General features: G+C 43.7%; 1 protein-coding gene across 2 annotated transcripts in view; it reads left to right on the top strand.

The window, feature by feature from the left end:
• Nucleotides 1-15,905, top strand: part of sppl3 (signal peptide peptidase 3) — a 50,852-nt gene that overhangs the window by 26,704 nt on the left and 8,243 nt on the right. The window contains exon 1 of one of the 2 annotated variants that reach the window (XM_019871971.1): nt 6,852-7,429. The exons of the other annotated variant lie outside the window; for it this stretch is intronic. Coding sequence (XP_019727530.1) covers nt 7,404-7,429 — 26 coding nt within the window. The 5' untranslated portion in view covers nt 6,852-7,403. Of the gene's footprint in view, nt 1-6,851; nt 7,430-15,905 lie in introns of those variants that run through there. 2 annotated transcript variants of the gene reach the window in all.

Genomic DNA, 15,905 nt, shown 5'->3' with positions numbered 1-15,905 from the left:
ACTAGAGTGTAAACATTATCTGACACGGAATGATTAGTTTTTAAAAAAAACATTTTAAGCAGAGTCATCTTGACGTGGCGATTGCCCTACTCAGTGACATTTTCTGAAGCATAAATGTTAATTCAACTCTCGCATTGGATGGCATGAGAATGTGTACGTGTCCCTAATGCTGTGGGCAATCCGTGGGAGATGAGTCTTGGACTCACTGATCACTCCACACGATAATACTGGACAATGGGAAAATAATTTGGATGTGGCCTTTCAACCAATTTGACTGCTTTCTTGGTAATCAGGGGCAGCTGCTCATTTTCTCAAATTCATTTCCAACGGTCTCTTATTTGGTGACCATAAAACAGAACTTCCCCTGCTTAATCTTGTTGACTATGGTAATTCTCTCCTTTCCTGCTCACGTCACGTTCCCTTTTCCTCCTCCCAACGGGACCTAATTGCTGCTCGCCTGCTGGATTTGCTCCTGATTTCATGATTTCACAATGTAATGACATCTCTCCATGGCAAGACTAAAAGCACATGTGCTATATAAGGCCTCCTTAACAGGATTCTGACCGCCCATCCAACCATACTAATGAACTTCAATGTTCCATTTATTGTACAATAGCATAATATTGTATTGTATTATGCTTTAAAAAAAAAGTACTGGGGACGCTTTTGTACATCCATTCTACTAACATGCCCTTGGTCTTGCATTCCTTTCCCAAGATGTTCTCTGCCAGTGCCTCATGACCCCTCTCTGTCTCCGCCAACGTTTTTACTCTCCATCACCATCTTTTTTTTTTTTTTTTTTTTTTTTTTTTGGTCTCTCCCGGATCGTCTGTGTGCCTCTCCCAGCTTCCTGTCTACCTAATCCTTAATCCTGTGGAAATCGGTCAGGCAGAATGAGCCAGCTTTGATCAGGCCCTCATATCAGGCGTGCTAACAGTGTCTGCACACTCGGATCCCACAGAACCCTGGAGCCGATAGGCGGCGGGTGAGGGAGCGTCTTCAAAGGGGTGTGGACCCCCCCTAGCACTGCATAGGGTATATCACAGCTTCCCCCCCCCCCCCCCAAAAAAAATCCAAGTTTTTGTCTTGGCCGTTTTCATGATTTAACCGCAGTTATATGTGATGATTTGCTTACCTTTTTTACTACACAGGATGGGTCAAATATTTGAAACATCTCCCAGTGTTTTGCAGTGTGCTTCTTCATCAGCGCAATCTCCAATAGTAAACATTGGTAAACTATTAATTTTTGGGGGGTTTTTGTTGTTGGTTTTTTTTTTGTTGTTTTTTTTGCGCTGATTCCGAATCGGCCCTTGTTTTTTTTCTTTAGCGCATCAGGTTGTCAATGATGACCTGTGAGGTAGTTTCACAACCATTATAGCGGCTGTCTGCCTGCTGATCGTGGAAAAAAAAAAGCAGTTTTTCTACAATTGAAAACAATGCCCAGGTGTTTTAATAACATTTCCAAATACCCCAAGGAAAACGAATAATCTCACACTTTAACACCCCATTTCTTGTCATGCTGAAATGAGCCCGTTTATTATCTCGTGCATGTGAGAGTGGCCATGTGTCTCCCCCTCCTCATACACTGTCGTGCCAACGGCAACTCGGCTTTCAATACCATTATGGCCTGAAGACAACCGCGGCTTTCCCCCCCCCCACATTTAGACCCTCGAAAACATTGTTGCTAGGCAAATATATTACATTACACAGCGTAATGTGTGCATAATGTGGCATATGAATGCAAGCGTCACTGTTAAAAAGAGAGGTCGAGAAATGGAAAGCACCGCAAACACGTGCCAAAGATGAGCATCAATTGATGCAAGGTAAACATGACGGTGAATGCATCTGTTCACAGCACACTTCATTTAATTAGAGAGAAAAAGCAAGTTAAAATTAAGTGCACTCTGAATTATTAATCAATGCAGTCAATGAACTTTGTAGTGCACTGTATGCAGACATGAATTGTATTTTTTTGTTGAATGCACATTTGTTTCAATTATTTTCTAAATAGATCAGGCAAGCGTGGTCTGAATTCACATTCTTGTGGCAACTTCAACAGTAAACTCAAGGGCCTCTCTTTTTGTAAAAAGGTGCACATTCGGAGCAAGTCTAATTACATTTGTTTCAATTATTTTCTAAATAGATCAGGCAGGCGTGGTCTGAATTCTTGTGGCAACTTAAACAGTAAACTCAAGGGCCTCTATTTTTGTACAAAGGTGCACATTCGGAGCAAGTCTAATGTTACAGTGTTTCGGAATTTGGCTGACCATGCGAGGGCAGAGGCGGGCATTTTCTATTACACGCCCTGAGTGTGCCTGACGGTTTGCTGACAGAAAGTAGATGAGACTTTAAGTGGATCCAGGTCTAAGTTGTGGCGCAGGTGGTGTAACGAGATATTGGTGGATTTGATCCAGAGGCGCTTCTGCTTCTGCTCGGGCGCCCAGCTGAGTGGTGTGGTGGAGGTCATTGTATGTCATTCATATATCTGATATAATTGTGCATCAAACCCTCTGAATCATTGTAGAAATTAATTAATTGAATGTGTTATTATTCCAATAAAAATAATATTTAAATAATATATGTTAAAATAATATTTTTAATTCTTTTATGAGAGGATTGTCAGGTGCATGTTTGGGGATCACAATCTGATGTGGAAGGTGGCCAACTTCACATCATCTGCAAATGGAAATCTTGCAGTTCCTTATAAACAATGGTGCACATAAGTGGTGCGTGGGTGTGCATGAATACTCGAAATTGAAGCTCCACTTCAAGTCTGTCTGTGCTTTCAGACCCGCCTCATTTCCAAGTCAAGTCACCCACCACAATGATTGCCTCCCAGGACCAACTTAAAAATAAAAGCTAAGTAAGGCTGTTAATGTATTGCTATACAGTATTACTTTCACTTTTATTTTGAAATTGACCCTCATGACACGTTGCCTAGTAGCCTATGAACAACCATTGTGGCACAGTTAGACTGCACTTTCAGCTCGACTTGCATTGGGCAGCAAACTAGGGCCCAAGGAGTTCATCTTGCAGAAATATTGAATCCTAAACACAGATCATCAAGGTCACAAAAACATACACAAGCGCTCGTGTTTATGTCAAAGCAATCTAGTGTGTCAAGCCCTTATTTTAGTTGATAATGAAACAGGGTACCGCACATGCCTATATTTTAACATCATAACCGACTTTTGAAATGTGAGAGTGCCCTCACATGACAAGGAAAAAATATGTGAAATGTGTGTTCTGACAGCTCTTATAGTGTGTGGTGTACTGCAAATGGCCAACACTGCACACCACATAAAGTATAAATCTATCTTCCCCAACAATCAGAGTCAAACCGGATGTCTGTTATAGCATCTCAGCACTGTGCCATGGGGCAACCAGACTGCAAATGCTCAAATTTGGCCCGATTACACTTAATGTGTGTTAAGACTACCACTCTACTTTCTCTTGAAATAAGAACTTCGTCACCAGGACTGAATGGAATGCAAAAGCAATTGATTTATTATTTCATCAGTGGCCGCATACATGCCCGATTACTTTTCAGCACTCATAAATGGCTAATTCACCGAAGACATGAGGATGAAGTGCTTTGCTCTGGTCACAGCCACATGATCAGAAAATTTGGGGCTCAGTCAGAGCTGCAACAATACTGACAGTGTAGTCTGCCTCCCTGTTACATCACTTAATAAGCGTAATCAGGTGCCTTAAATCAGCCTGAGAAATGAAGCATTGTGTGAGGCCATGTCAGAACAGGATGTGCAGCCTCGGTTGTGGCCGCCCAGGCCCATTGTTCTCCATTGAAGACAGGCTGGTGACTCCTCACTGATAATATCTCTCTGACCTGAATTTGAAACGTCGCAGTGATGTTTCCATGTTGGCTGTAATAACTGCAACGGCATCACATGCACCAGATATCACGTACAATTCTACAAAGATGCGCGACCAACTGTTCAAGGTGTGCATGCATTTGTGAAGCACGCACTGGTCACATGTGAAATGATGCCATCATATTCTCGTCGGAGTCGCTCAAATGATGTTTTAGGCTTCCCGTTCAGGAAGTGCAGTCTCCCTCTGTTGCCCATGAACAGGTATTACACTTTTTTTTTTTTAAAGTCATGATATGATCATCCCTGTGAGACTGCTAACCTCAGAACTGCTATTTAACCCTCCAAAACACTTAACCAACAAATGTGTTCATTATGTATCATCGTTTATAAACTGTGCAAATGTAGTATGGCCTGTGGCAAACTTTATACAACCTTTTGAAAGCAGAAAAGGTTTCTCACACTCTTGACTTAATCTGTAAAAATGAGCTACGCTGTTAAAGATCAGTTTATGCACATGGACACATAACAAAGGTGTAAAACCGGCTCTGTTTGTCGTTTCTTTGTGATGATGTTGTTCCACGGGTCTCTTATCAGTTGCTATGAAGTCTTGCGCCACGCACAATATCTGTGAGGGGCGCCTGCATCAATGAAACCATCATATATGATGCATTCATGAGGGAATACTGTCAAACGTCATGAAAATGAATGCATGAAATCATGGACGTTTTTTCCAGGCTCTTTCTGGTGCCATCAAAGGTTTTTGAAGCAGTGTAAACAGTTTATACTGGAACCATAATTGTAGCTGTAATGTAAAACGTAAAAAACAAGGGCCCTATGTGTTTATGGAAGTGTTTGTTGTGGAGGTTGTTGCAGTGATTCTAAATAGAAACCTACTGGGGGAAATCCTCTTTGCGTTCAAGTTCTAACTTAAAAATAAAATAATGTGAATCATTGTGCCCGTTGCCTTTTTGCTGATGATACGTAAAGACTGCCCTCTTGTGGCCAGATGTGAACACACAGCCTGGCATCGCTTACCCCTGAGTGTGACACCGGTGTCATTCACCGATTTTCGATTGAGTTTGTCCTCGTCAAGGTTGCTGGTGAGCTGCAGCCGATGAGATGCTCACTGTGGAAAGGGCACCCCGCAATCGTGGCGAGAAGTGTGTGTGTCTAATTGTATTATTTTACTCTTCAACGCTGCAAATCTTTTCAGCAACTTCAGATCTCACCACAGATATAAAGTTTGTATTATTTTTGAACGGAATGGAATATTTTCCATGAAGATATTACAGCATTGATAGTCAGTAGATAGTCACAGATTTTGATTAAGTTTTATTTTCGGCACAATGGCAGTTTATTTGAAAAACGCGTCGTCAAGCTTCAAAGGACCAAAAATTGTCCTGTTCATTAAAGTTTTAAAATAAGCAATATTTTTTTTCTTATTACATATTTTCCAAAAAAAAAAAAAGTCTTTTTATGGTTGTTTATTTGAAAAACGCGTCGTCAAGCTTCAAAGGACCAAAAATTGTCCTGTTCATTAAAGTTTTAAATTAAGCAATATTTTTTTTCTTATTACATATTTTCCAAAAAAAAAAAAAGTCTTTTTACAGTTAGAAGTTGGTGGGGGTTGTACTTTGTATTGCTGGCAGACCGACCACGAGTTTTGTGTCAGGACTGTTGTTGAGTGTAATTTGGGGAAAGCTAGTATTAAACCTCAGTTGGCCTCAAAGGTTAATTCATCTTGAGTGTCTGCTGAATGGATGTGTCTCTATTTCTGTGGACAGATTGAGCATAATCTGAACGAAAAGCAGCTCTCTGCAGACTTCTGTAATCCTCGCACTCTTCGGTTATAGAGGGAATCCTGCTGACCTCCCTCTAAACCCCAATGCAATCTCCACCATCCGGAGACACATCTTGCCTCCACTAAGCCATAATAGGAAAGTTTTGTTTTAAAAGTCACAATAGTCATTACATTACTGTGCCTGTAGGATGCTGCGCTTTACGCCGGAGTGGACCAGCAGACGCCGAACGGATATGAAGTCAGTAATGAGCAGCAGATAGCAGCCTTGGCCAGTACCCAGAGCTGCCAATAAATTGCAGTCCTGGTTGGGAATCAGCACGTGGACAAACTGTTGCTGGTTGGTGAGGAAAACCCTGTCAGCATGCTCAGCACTGCAGTTTTTGGAGGAGGGGAGGTGGGTGCACAGCCAGCAGTTTTTTTCCATCAATTCCGATGGTTTGCCATTGCCGGGGTCATTGAGTGACAGCATACAGTCCACCCTCTCCAGTTCAATTCAAAGACTCCCCCTCAGAACCTTCTCACAACGGACACAAGGATTTTGAGTGACATGGCACGCTGGCGGTCATTCGGGACTCACAGTACTGTAGTTAGCGACCTAACTCTTGTTCTATGACGTCCCTGCTGACCTCCAGAGTGGGTGCCGAACAGCACGGAATGACTAATGCCAGCAAAGTTACAAGGGATCCCAGACACAAACCTCACTGAGAAGCCTTCATAGAGCCGAAGACCACATCCAGAGGATGGGGAGGGGCAACATCCCACCTCAACAAAAACAACTGCAGCTGGTACAAAGTAAATAAATATTGAATAGTTTAAAGTCAGTCTATTGGGTGATGAAATTATGGCCCCGCCCACACACACACACACACACACACACACACACACACACACACACACACATACACACACACAAAATAATATAAAATAACAAATGGGGAGAGGTATTCAATATGAAAGAAAGAAATGGAAAACTGAGTCGGTGCCACCTCTGTGCATATTTTTTTTGTCTAACAATTTATAAAAAAAGATATATTTGTTGGGTAGCTCGTCTCTTTCCAAAATAGTGGCATATTTTACGTGTTTTGTCACAGTCCAAATAGCTGTTTAAATTATCTAAATGTGTTGCTTTGAATGCGTTCAAACCTGTGCGGTGCTACAAGTACAAACGAGGCTTTCGGGTGCACAAAAGCGGTCCAGTGCTCGTCCTACTTGCAAAGCTCTCTCCGCGTGCACGCGCAGCAGGGCGAGTGTGCGCGCCCCCGCCACTCTAGTATAGACAACAAAGCCTCGACGTCTTCCATAACAGCGAGGGCTGCGGACTTGAGAAACAGCAGCATTTATCCAGGCAACGTCGCGCTGAATATGGATTTACAGTGGGTGTAACATCGCTGGAGACCGAGCCTTCTTGGCTGGGGCGGGTGACGGACGGCAGCAAAGAATAGAAAAAAAAAAAGCGAAGAGCGTAAGCAACGGTCTGTGTGGCTGTTTAGGGGGTGGTTTTGTCTCGTTCATCTAACCACGGCAACCCCCATCATCAGAGCCGCTTCGAGTGCACCACATTCGGCTAGTGGCTCGGCTAGCTGCAGTCGGGATGCAGCACCATGTTGACACCGACAAGTAGCCGCTAAGGCGACGGAGAACGAGGGAAACGCCGAAAGAGCTTACTCCCCAATAGCCACACACCCCTCCTGATCGAGGTCCCAACGGGTCGTCGCCGGGACCCCAATCCCTGTGAGCCACAGTAGCGGAGCCCCACTGTTGTCGGCGATATGGCGGAGCAAGGCTACTCATCTTGGTGAGTGCGCACGGGCACCGCGCTACCCGCTAGTATTAGCCACCGAGCCTCCTGCGTTGCTTTTGGCAAGTGCCATTGACTAGGGGACGCATTTGGACCTAAACGTGTACGTCTCCCATAGTAGCTAACCATCCTATGCATGTCTAAACTTGGACAAAAACATGTCAGTCGTTTTAATATTTCTAAGAGCAGCTAAAAATATGTGGTTAGCCGGCCGCGGCTAATGATGCTGCCGTGCTACCGCCATTCAGCTGAGGTCAATTCCAATGGTGCTATTGTGAACGAATGCTAACGAGCTAGCCGACCAGCTACCTGACTGGACACTTGTGCTTTAATGTGTCTATTATATCCAGCATTTGCGTGAGTTGGATTTATAACCTCGGGGGGACGCGACATTGCACGGGAGCGTTAAGCTGATTAGTGAGCAAACAAATTAGCGTTAGCTGATGAGACAGAGGGCCAGCGTTCATCGACGAGCCGCACATAATAACGATGGCTCCCTTTGTGGGGGGGCTTCAAGCTATTTGCAGTGTGGTGGCAATCGTGTCCCAACATGACACCCCTTTTCGCGCGGCGTGGCACTCGATAGGTCGCCGCACATCGCAGTTTGAACAGGTGGAGAAAGATGCGAGCACCTGAAGCTACCTTGAATGTTGACACTCGATTCAGATGACGCGATAATTCCAAACACCCCTCGAATGAAAATCACTTCCACTTTGCTGAGGCCTCAGAAGATGAGCGTTCTACTACCTCAGCAACTTTGAAGGTGTGAAAACGAGCACAATTAGCTCGTTGAAACCTTATTTTGCATCGAAGCTTTAGCTGTCCCTCGGATCAACAAAGAGCAGCAGATGGGTGCTTTTTTTTTCGGCCTTGGTATCTTAATTCAACTTCTGTTGTCATAGAACACTGTGAAGACTAAATCGAAATAAACACAGTTCAAGGCAATGTGCAGTGAAGCATGCAACATTTTATGAACACCCCCCACTCAAAACAAATCGTGTTTCTTTTGCCCACGGAAACCAATCTAAGAATCAAGACTTCTGCTGTGTTTGGTCTTTTCGGAGCTTTGGTCTGGCTTGTCTTGAGATTCAGGATTTAAGTGTGTTTGTTTTGTAAATGTCTCCGTTGTGTCTCAAAGCGCTTCCTTTGCAAAAGTGGCAAAAAGGACTTTTCCTAGGACGTCTTAGCACGGAACATCCTAGGATGTCTTAGCCCAATTCCGTGACGTCGTCTTGAAGGATTATTAAAACACTGCGTGAAACGCAGTACGTTATTCACAATAGGCTAGCTTTTTGTCATTTCTATTGAAACTCTGCAGTTGTCATTTTCAGAAGATAAAAATCACAGCATTTCTGTCTCGTTTCATCTGTGGCGTATCAATTGAGCCTCAGCATCACACATCAGTCCCACTCTTACACCTCCAGCACTCTGATGTGTCACACCACCATCATTGCCTTTGGTGACATTTACTCACCGAACAAAGTGCAGCAGTGTCGGTGCTTGTTCATCGTGACTCTTGCGCTCTTTCTTTCTGGAGTCTTCCACCCAAATCGATATTTTCATTTTGATCCAGGCAGGATCAACCAGGTTGGCTCAGGGCTGGGCTGGCTGGTGAGTAGGGAGCAGTAGTGGCGGCTGCGGGTGGCCCCGCGACAGGCCGGGCACCCTTGCCAGGGCAACCCAGGTTTGCCCACCTGTAGCCGCTGTCAAGTTGGCACTTCCTGGAGCGCCCCTTCTTTTGAGAGACACGTTTTCGAGCCCGCCAAAGTGGTCTTGCTTGCATTTGGCACAGGGCATTGTGGGATGTGTGATGCCAACATTGGGAGCTCTGTGGGGTTTAATGTGTTTTTGCCCTTTGTTTCTTAACTTTTTGAATACTATTTTGATCTGAGCAAGACGTAAGAATGCGCTACATGTGCTAATTTGGTTAAGTGTAGTGATTTGTTCTATCAATTCAGCACGATTTTTCTTCACAGATGTGATTGATTATTTTAATAATGGTGCTTAACGTACTTTACACTTGCCTGACAGTTAAGAATACTACTTAGAATTCCTGCACAGATGCCAAACGTTTTTTGTCCCCCCCCCATGGAAAGTGTCCTGCAAAGTACTGTTTGACCTTTAAAAGATCCTCTCTAGTCAATACTTTGATAAGTGTGTTAAAAAAAACTAAACATTAAACATTTTTCCATGCAGCCATTGATAAAACCAAAACAAAAACATTTTCTCTTTGCTGAGTTGGCATTTTGCAGTACTGGAATGTGTTGTCACGTGGTCGGTTGCAGACTTTTCCTACCCGTGGAACACCAACCCGAATTAGAATGAACTTCACGTGATCAGATGGATTGAATGCAATTAATTTTCTTGAATGAAGCTATCATCGTGCCATTCATTCAGCAAAATTAATAATTGAATGGAGCCGTTAAATACAGTTGAACACAAATTACACATAATTGAACTCAATGAAATTAATTGATGACTACAAGAAGTGCCTGCTGGAAACGGCAAAGTGGAGCATTTTATTTATTTATTTATGTTCACCAGAAACCCCCCCCCCCCGCCGATGTGACTTGTTGTCGAAGACGTTCTATGAATAGATTAGTTGTGTCTCGTCATGTCATTGTCATGACCTTTCAAATGCGTTTACGTCACATTGACACATTTCGCAGCACCATGTATGGGTCCAATTGCTTTTGTGAACACACAGACATCTAATAGTAGCGGGCATTCTTTGTTGGTGATAATATCGAGGCGATCTTTCTGGCAGCGTAGCATGGCTAATTTGCCGCAGACATTTTGAAGTGCCAAATGCCACCCCGCAAAATCATGCAGAAAGGAACTAAAATAAGGATTTCAAATTTAAAGCGATACCACTCTTTCTGCACGTATATGCATATTTGTTTTAATGTGACTTTTTTTCTCTCTCTCTCTCTTTAAGTACGGAACATGAGTTCTACTCTTGTAATTGCAGCCTGCGAGACTAGGCCGAAGCCTGTGTTTTCAAAATTACAGTTTTTGAATGTGAAGGGCGCAAATGTTATTCTCGTGTTCTGTTGTGTTTGGCTAAGCAGTGTCTCCCTGTTATCAATCATCACCACCACCACCACCGCAATTATCACCGATGCGATCTGGTCTTGTCGTGCCACCGTTTCACACGTCTATCGAGGCGAATGTTGGAATTTCGTGAGGCATGTATGTCTGACCTTCCCCAAGGAGGTGTTGTTCTCGTTTGTGTGCGGTGAGGTGAAGCATGGGCCAGAGATGAGTTACATTTAGTTGGGAAATCTCATAAAAGTGCAAATCCAGCTTGAAACAACTCCAATGTGCTACAATCTGGAGTGCGCCGAAATCATCTGGTCTAACAACTTTGAATCAGTCCGCTCCATCTCCGTAACGTGTCCGTGGTTAATGTCTCTTGGATGCTTAGAAAGTTAACGTGAAACATTCCCGGTACACCTACGAAACGTTTTGGGACATTGACAATTCGTAATAACTCGGAATGCAGTTCCTATGGGAAAACGTGAGTAACTCGTAAGTCAGTAAGTGTCGCAGAACTGTTTGCGTTCAATCAAGTCGAACGGGATATTAACCAAGACGCTCACATAAGTAGAGAGTTAATTGGAAGGTGTGTGAAGAGTCACACTGTCGCATCTTGCCAAAAGATTAAGAACCCGTAAAAACGCATCAGAGGCTTCGCCTCGAGAAACAAAGTTGATTGATCTGACTGACTGTATGGATCGTCTTAGTCAATGATTCCCAACCAATGCACCGTGTGAGCTCGTCATGTTCTGCAGGAAATTATTCATTTTCACTGAATTGCTTCCAGGTCAGTTTGGCGACTGTCATCGCTAACGTGCGTTTTTTTGGGAAACGGTGGTACGCTCCAGATGTCTTTTGTTTCTTTGGAAACCGTGCTGAACAAAAACAGATTTCATGTCATTGTATTATAAGTTGAATTAAGTAAAATTCAATTGAACTTTTGTTGCTTTCATTCACTCGTAAGTACTTGGATACGTGCATTTAAAAAAAAAAAAGCGTTCTCAATCTTTGTTAAACTTTGCGAGGGGACGCAAAGTGTTTTGTTTTTTTTATCTTACGTTTCTGCAAGCTGAGTTTGAATGTAAACAAACAACTGCAGTTTCCTAACAGCCAATAATTTGTCCGTTGGCGAGTAACACACACACACATACACAGACAGAAGAATTGATTCAATTCCCCTGTTCCGTTTTGTACAGTGTGCACTTTTTCCCCTTATGGCCCTCGGCTGGCTTTACATTGAGGCACATGGCGTTGCCGTAATACAAACAATCGGCACACGTCCAATCGCGCCAATATTGTCCACTGGTGAAAATATCACGGCTGCATGAGCGCAAACGGCCCAGCAGAACTCAAAAATAGCCACTCACCGACTGCCCATATGTTTGACTTCTATTTACGACGGTGGAATGTTGACATTATATCATATTAATTGGTGGGGGGGGATGAAAGGATCAGTGCAAGCTAAACATCAATGTGAACCAACCGTTTTTCATATCTCTAAACAATATTCAATATTCTCTTTCATGGAACAAACTATGTATGGTGTGGGGGAAAAAAAACTGCCCATATGTTTGACTTCTATTTACGACGGTGGAATGTTGACATTATATCATATTAATTGGTGGGGGGGGTGAAAGGATCAGCGCAAGCTAAACATCAATGTGAACCAACCGTTTTTCATATCTCTAAACAATATTCAATATTCTCTTTAATGGAACAAACTATGTATGGTGTGGAGAAAAAAAAAACCCAGCTGGGATCGGCTCCAGCACGCCCCGCAGCCCCTGTGAGGATCAGAAAATGGATGGATGGACAAAAAAATAATAGATACAAAAGTTCAACTTGTCTATTTTCCCGTTAAATGACCCTGCTACTCTGACTGTTCTGTCTACAGAACAGCTGTACCGCGCCTACAGCCCGAAGACAGCCGAGATAGGCTCCAACACGCCCGCGATAAATGCAAAACCCATCAAATGAGCTCATTACGTGTCGTTTGAAGCCTCAAAACGTTGCATGTCAAGACCGACGCCCCCCGCCCTTCAAAATGCCACACAAGGATGCAAACACGCCACACATCCAAACTGCACAGAAGGGGAGGCGAACTTGTTTTAATGGAAGAAAAAAAAAAAAGGTCGCCGTTGAGAACAAATTACATTCCCGTTCCTGGAGGATTTAGACCATTACATCCATAATTGGATTAGATGTTGGAGGGAGATGATTGTTAATCCCCAATTGGGGGTCTCAAGGCAACTCCACCCTGTAGCTACTGTGAAAGAGAGTTAAATACAGCGCAGGGCATCCGCATGCCAAGTATCATTTTTCTGGACGCCCACAGCAGACTCCTTTACTGGCCGCTGACCCTTTTGTGGTCAAGTCACGCATGTTGGCTGGTTGAAAGTCAAATTTTGGGATTGTTATTTGGAGGGAGAGTGAGGGGGGTGTGGGTCTGTCGTTGGACAAGGAGGGCTTATGGCTCCTTTGGGCTTGCGTCCAGCCCCCAACAGTCCGGGATTGTATTTTGTTTTTAAATGTTCCATTCATCTATCTCGCCCATGTTCCGCGGGCATCTGTGCGCAGAATTCAGACGAACCAGTTTGGTGCTGGAATATGAATTAGCTCCGCGACGGAATGAAACCCGGCGACTATTTAGCCGCTGTGGTGACATCATTCGAATCTGTGAAGAAGAAGGTCAGTCTTTCTGAAATGCTCTCGCTAATTCTCTGTTTTATTTTATTTTTTTTTTTCGCCCTTTTCAGATGGCACCTCAACCAATGTCATATTTGAATGAGCTTGCTTGTTATGCATCGAGAATGACCTGCAGGTTTAGTCAGAAATTTGTCATTAAAGCGCACGCAAAGCTACAAGGTGCAACATGTCTTTATATGCGCCTTATATAAATATAGATTGTACTTTCTCTGCCTATTCCTTGGAAGATTCTTTCTTTCTTTTTCTTTTTTGTAATCCAACCAAGTCGCATTCACTTTTGTGAGATGCAAATGAGAATTGCCTTGATCATCTTTTATTCTTGGTGCATATTCCACACCACAGTGGTCTTAACAGCAGTTTTTTTTTTTTTTTTTTTTTTTAAGCCTTGGAAAAGGTCTCCACATTTAATGAGCTCTCTTATTTCTCGAACTTTTGATACTTTGTAGATGTGACTTATTAGCATGCACATTTACTTTGCAAATCGACGATCAGCGGAATATAACGCAAACATGTGCAAGCTGCTTCGCAATAGCGTACCAATTCGTGTCTTTTGCCGCTGGGTTTTTGCATTAACTTTTGTGCAACATTTTCACCGAGCAAGTATCTCAAAATGTTCACGGAGCAGAGTTTATATCCAGGAATTATTGCAGAGGAGAGGTGGGAAAATGAGCATTTTTGTCCGAACCACCATTCAATTGCAAAAACCAATAAAACCTCACAGCAATTTTGGGGGGAAAAAAATCAAACAAATAAAATATCATAACCATTTGTTCAGTTGTTGCATTTGTATTTTCAAAGATGTCGAGCGTGAAGGCCCTCTGAGGCCTCGGGAGCAAGTAAAATGGCCGCCGGTTGCCAGAGGAAAGGGATGTGAAGTGCGATCGTCATGTTATAGAGGACATGGAGCGTTTAACGTACACGAGCGCATTCCTCAGCCAAGAAGGGCGAGTTTGACAAGTGACTGACAAGTCAGCATCTCGGTCAGAACGCAGCGAGCCACAATGGCCGCCTTGTCTCTTTCCCTCGCGCCGGGGCCCGCGTTAGAAGGTTGCGGGTCGGGGTCAGGTCCAGGCCGTGTCAAAACATTCAAAACTTCAATCGAGATTTAAGTCCCCTTTGCGCATCGGCGCTCCCCGGGCGCTCATCTGAAAGGAAAGGCCTTTGCGTGAGCACAAAGCGGCGCTCGGGAGAGTGAAACATTGCGGTTTTGTGTTTTCATTGGACGCCGCCGGTGGAATATCTGCGCTACGAGCTGCAATTCCCACACAATGTTCGATGCGAACGCTTGCTCGGTGCTGTCGCCAAGCCAAGATGCCAAAGAATGAAATGAATGGCGAGTGGCCCAGAACACTTGTTGATGCGTCACGGCGGGATATTGTAGCATTCCCAAGATGCCGAGAGCCGTATGACGGCACATCGCCGACTGAGAAGCCTAATTTGGATGCTTAGTATGTTATTGAATTTTCTGCATCCGTGATTCCAACGCCGATCGATGTTGCATTTCATCTTCCCGCTGTCAAAGTTTTTAAATATGACAGAAGCGGACAAGTGTTGACAGTGCAACGTCAGCGGTGCCAAGTGAGCCGCACGTTTTGTGTACGTTGATTGTAATCCATTTCAGGATTGGAGCTGCTCCTCCGCCGGTTGGAGGAAGAATAAACTTGTGACTGCTTGTCTCTCTGCGTTCAACTCCCAAGCGCAACCCTTTGGGATCTTGTTCAAACTTTTCTTGACGTTTTTTTGTTCGCTGCCAGTCGAAAAGCGTTTGATTTCCTGACAAGCCCCGTTGGTTGATTGCGATCATTTTGAACCTTGTTGCGCTTCGCTCTCTCGTGCGCCGTGCCAGAACGAGGGAGTCAACCGCCAGAAAGGGACACTCCTACGGTTTTTGCGCCAACACGCCACTTAACCGCGCCGCCCGCCCTGCCTTCCTCGAAAGGCATCCGTCCGCAGTCGTTAAAATTGAGATTGACGTGCAACATTTTCAGAAGAATTACATCAGCTCGCCGATTTACAAGGCGTGTCAGGTGTTTGTTTACCGCCCGTGTAACTTTTTTTTTTCCCCCCTAAAAAAAAAAAAACATTCTGTTTGGATTTTTAAAGGCTGTTGCTATCTCTCCACAATATCTGTCTTAAAAGACGTTACTGCTGCGGTGCGCGTGTCAGCAACGCCTACTCCATATTTTGTGTGCAGAGTTGTATGTAGTTGGATTTAATAGATTTTTTTTTTTTGAATCAATTCATGGGTTCCTGCTATTCTTCTTTTATTTTACAACCATTTCCACTTATTGCTTGCTCTTAATAATAAGGTCCAGCAGTCTCCCAGGGGAGGAGAATATTTATCCCCGCTGTTGAACAGCAGCACTTTTTTCTTTTTTAATAGTTTGAAGTGATGCACGTTGCACTTAATGTGTCCTGTCACTTTTATGGAATGTTTGCAATAATGTGTTCAATTGAACATTCAGAGTTACTGTGGTAAGAGCTCGCCATTCCAATTGAGCTCGCCCAACACCTTTCAACGATTCACATTTATATGCTGTACTCGCCGCCATGTTTTTGGACATTCTGGTTGCTGGGTGCAACCTGATTTTTTTTTTCCCTCAGTGCAGAATCTTAATTTCTATATTAACGGTTGAACCGCTAAGATATGGCGCAATTTGTTCATTGGTGCTACATGCTGGAGATAAGTTAATTTGTTTTAGGCTCGGCAGTATTATGATGACGGTAT

This window comes from Hippocampus comes, unplaced genomic scaffold, assembly GCF_001891065.2.
Source record: "Hippocampus comes isolate QL1 unplaced genomic scaffold, H_comes_QL1_v1.1 scaffold199, whole genome shotgun sequence".
Classification (NCBI taxonomy): Eukaryota; Metazoa; Chordata; class Actinopteri; order Syngnathiformes; family Syngnathidae; genus Hippocampus; species Hippocampus comes.
This window is presented reverse-complemented; position numbering and strand designations above follow the sequence as displayed.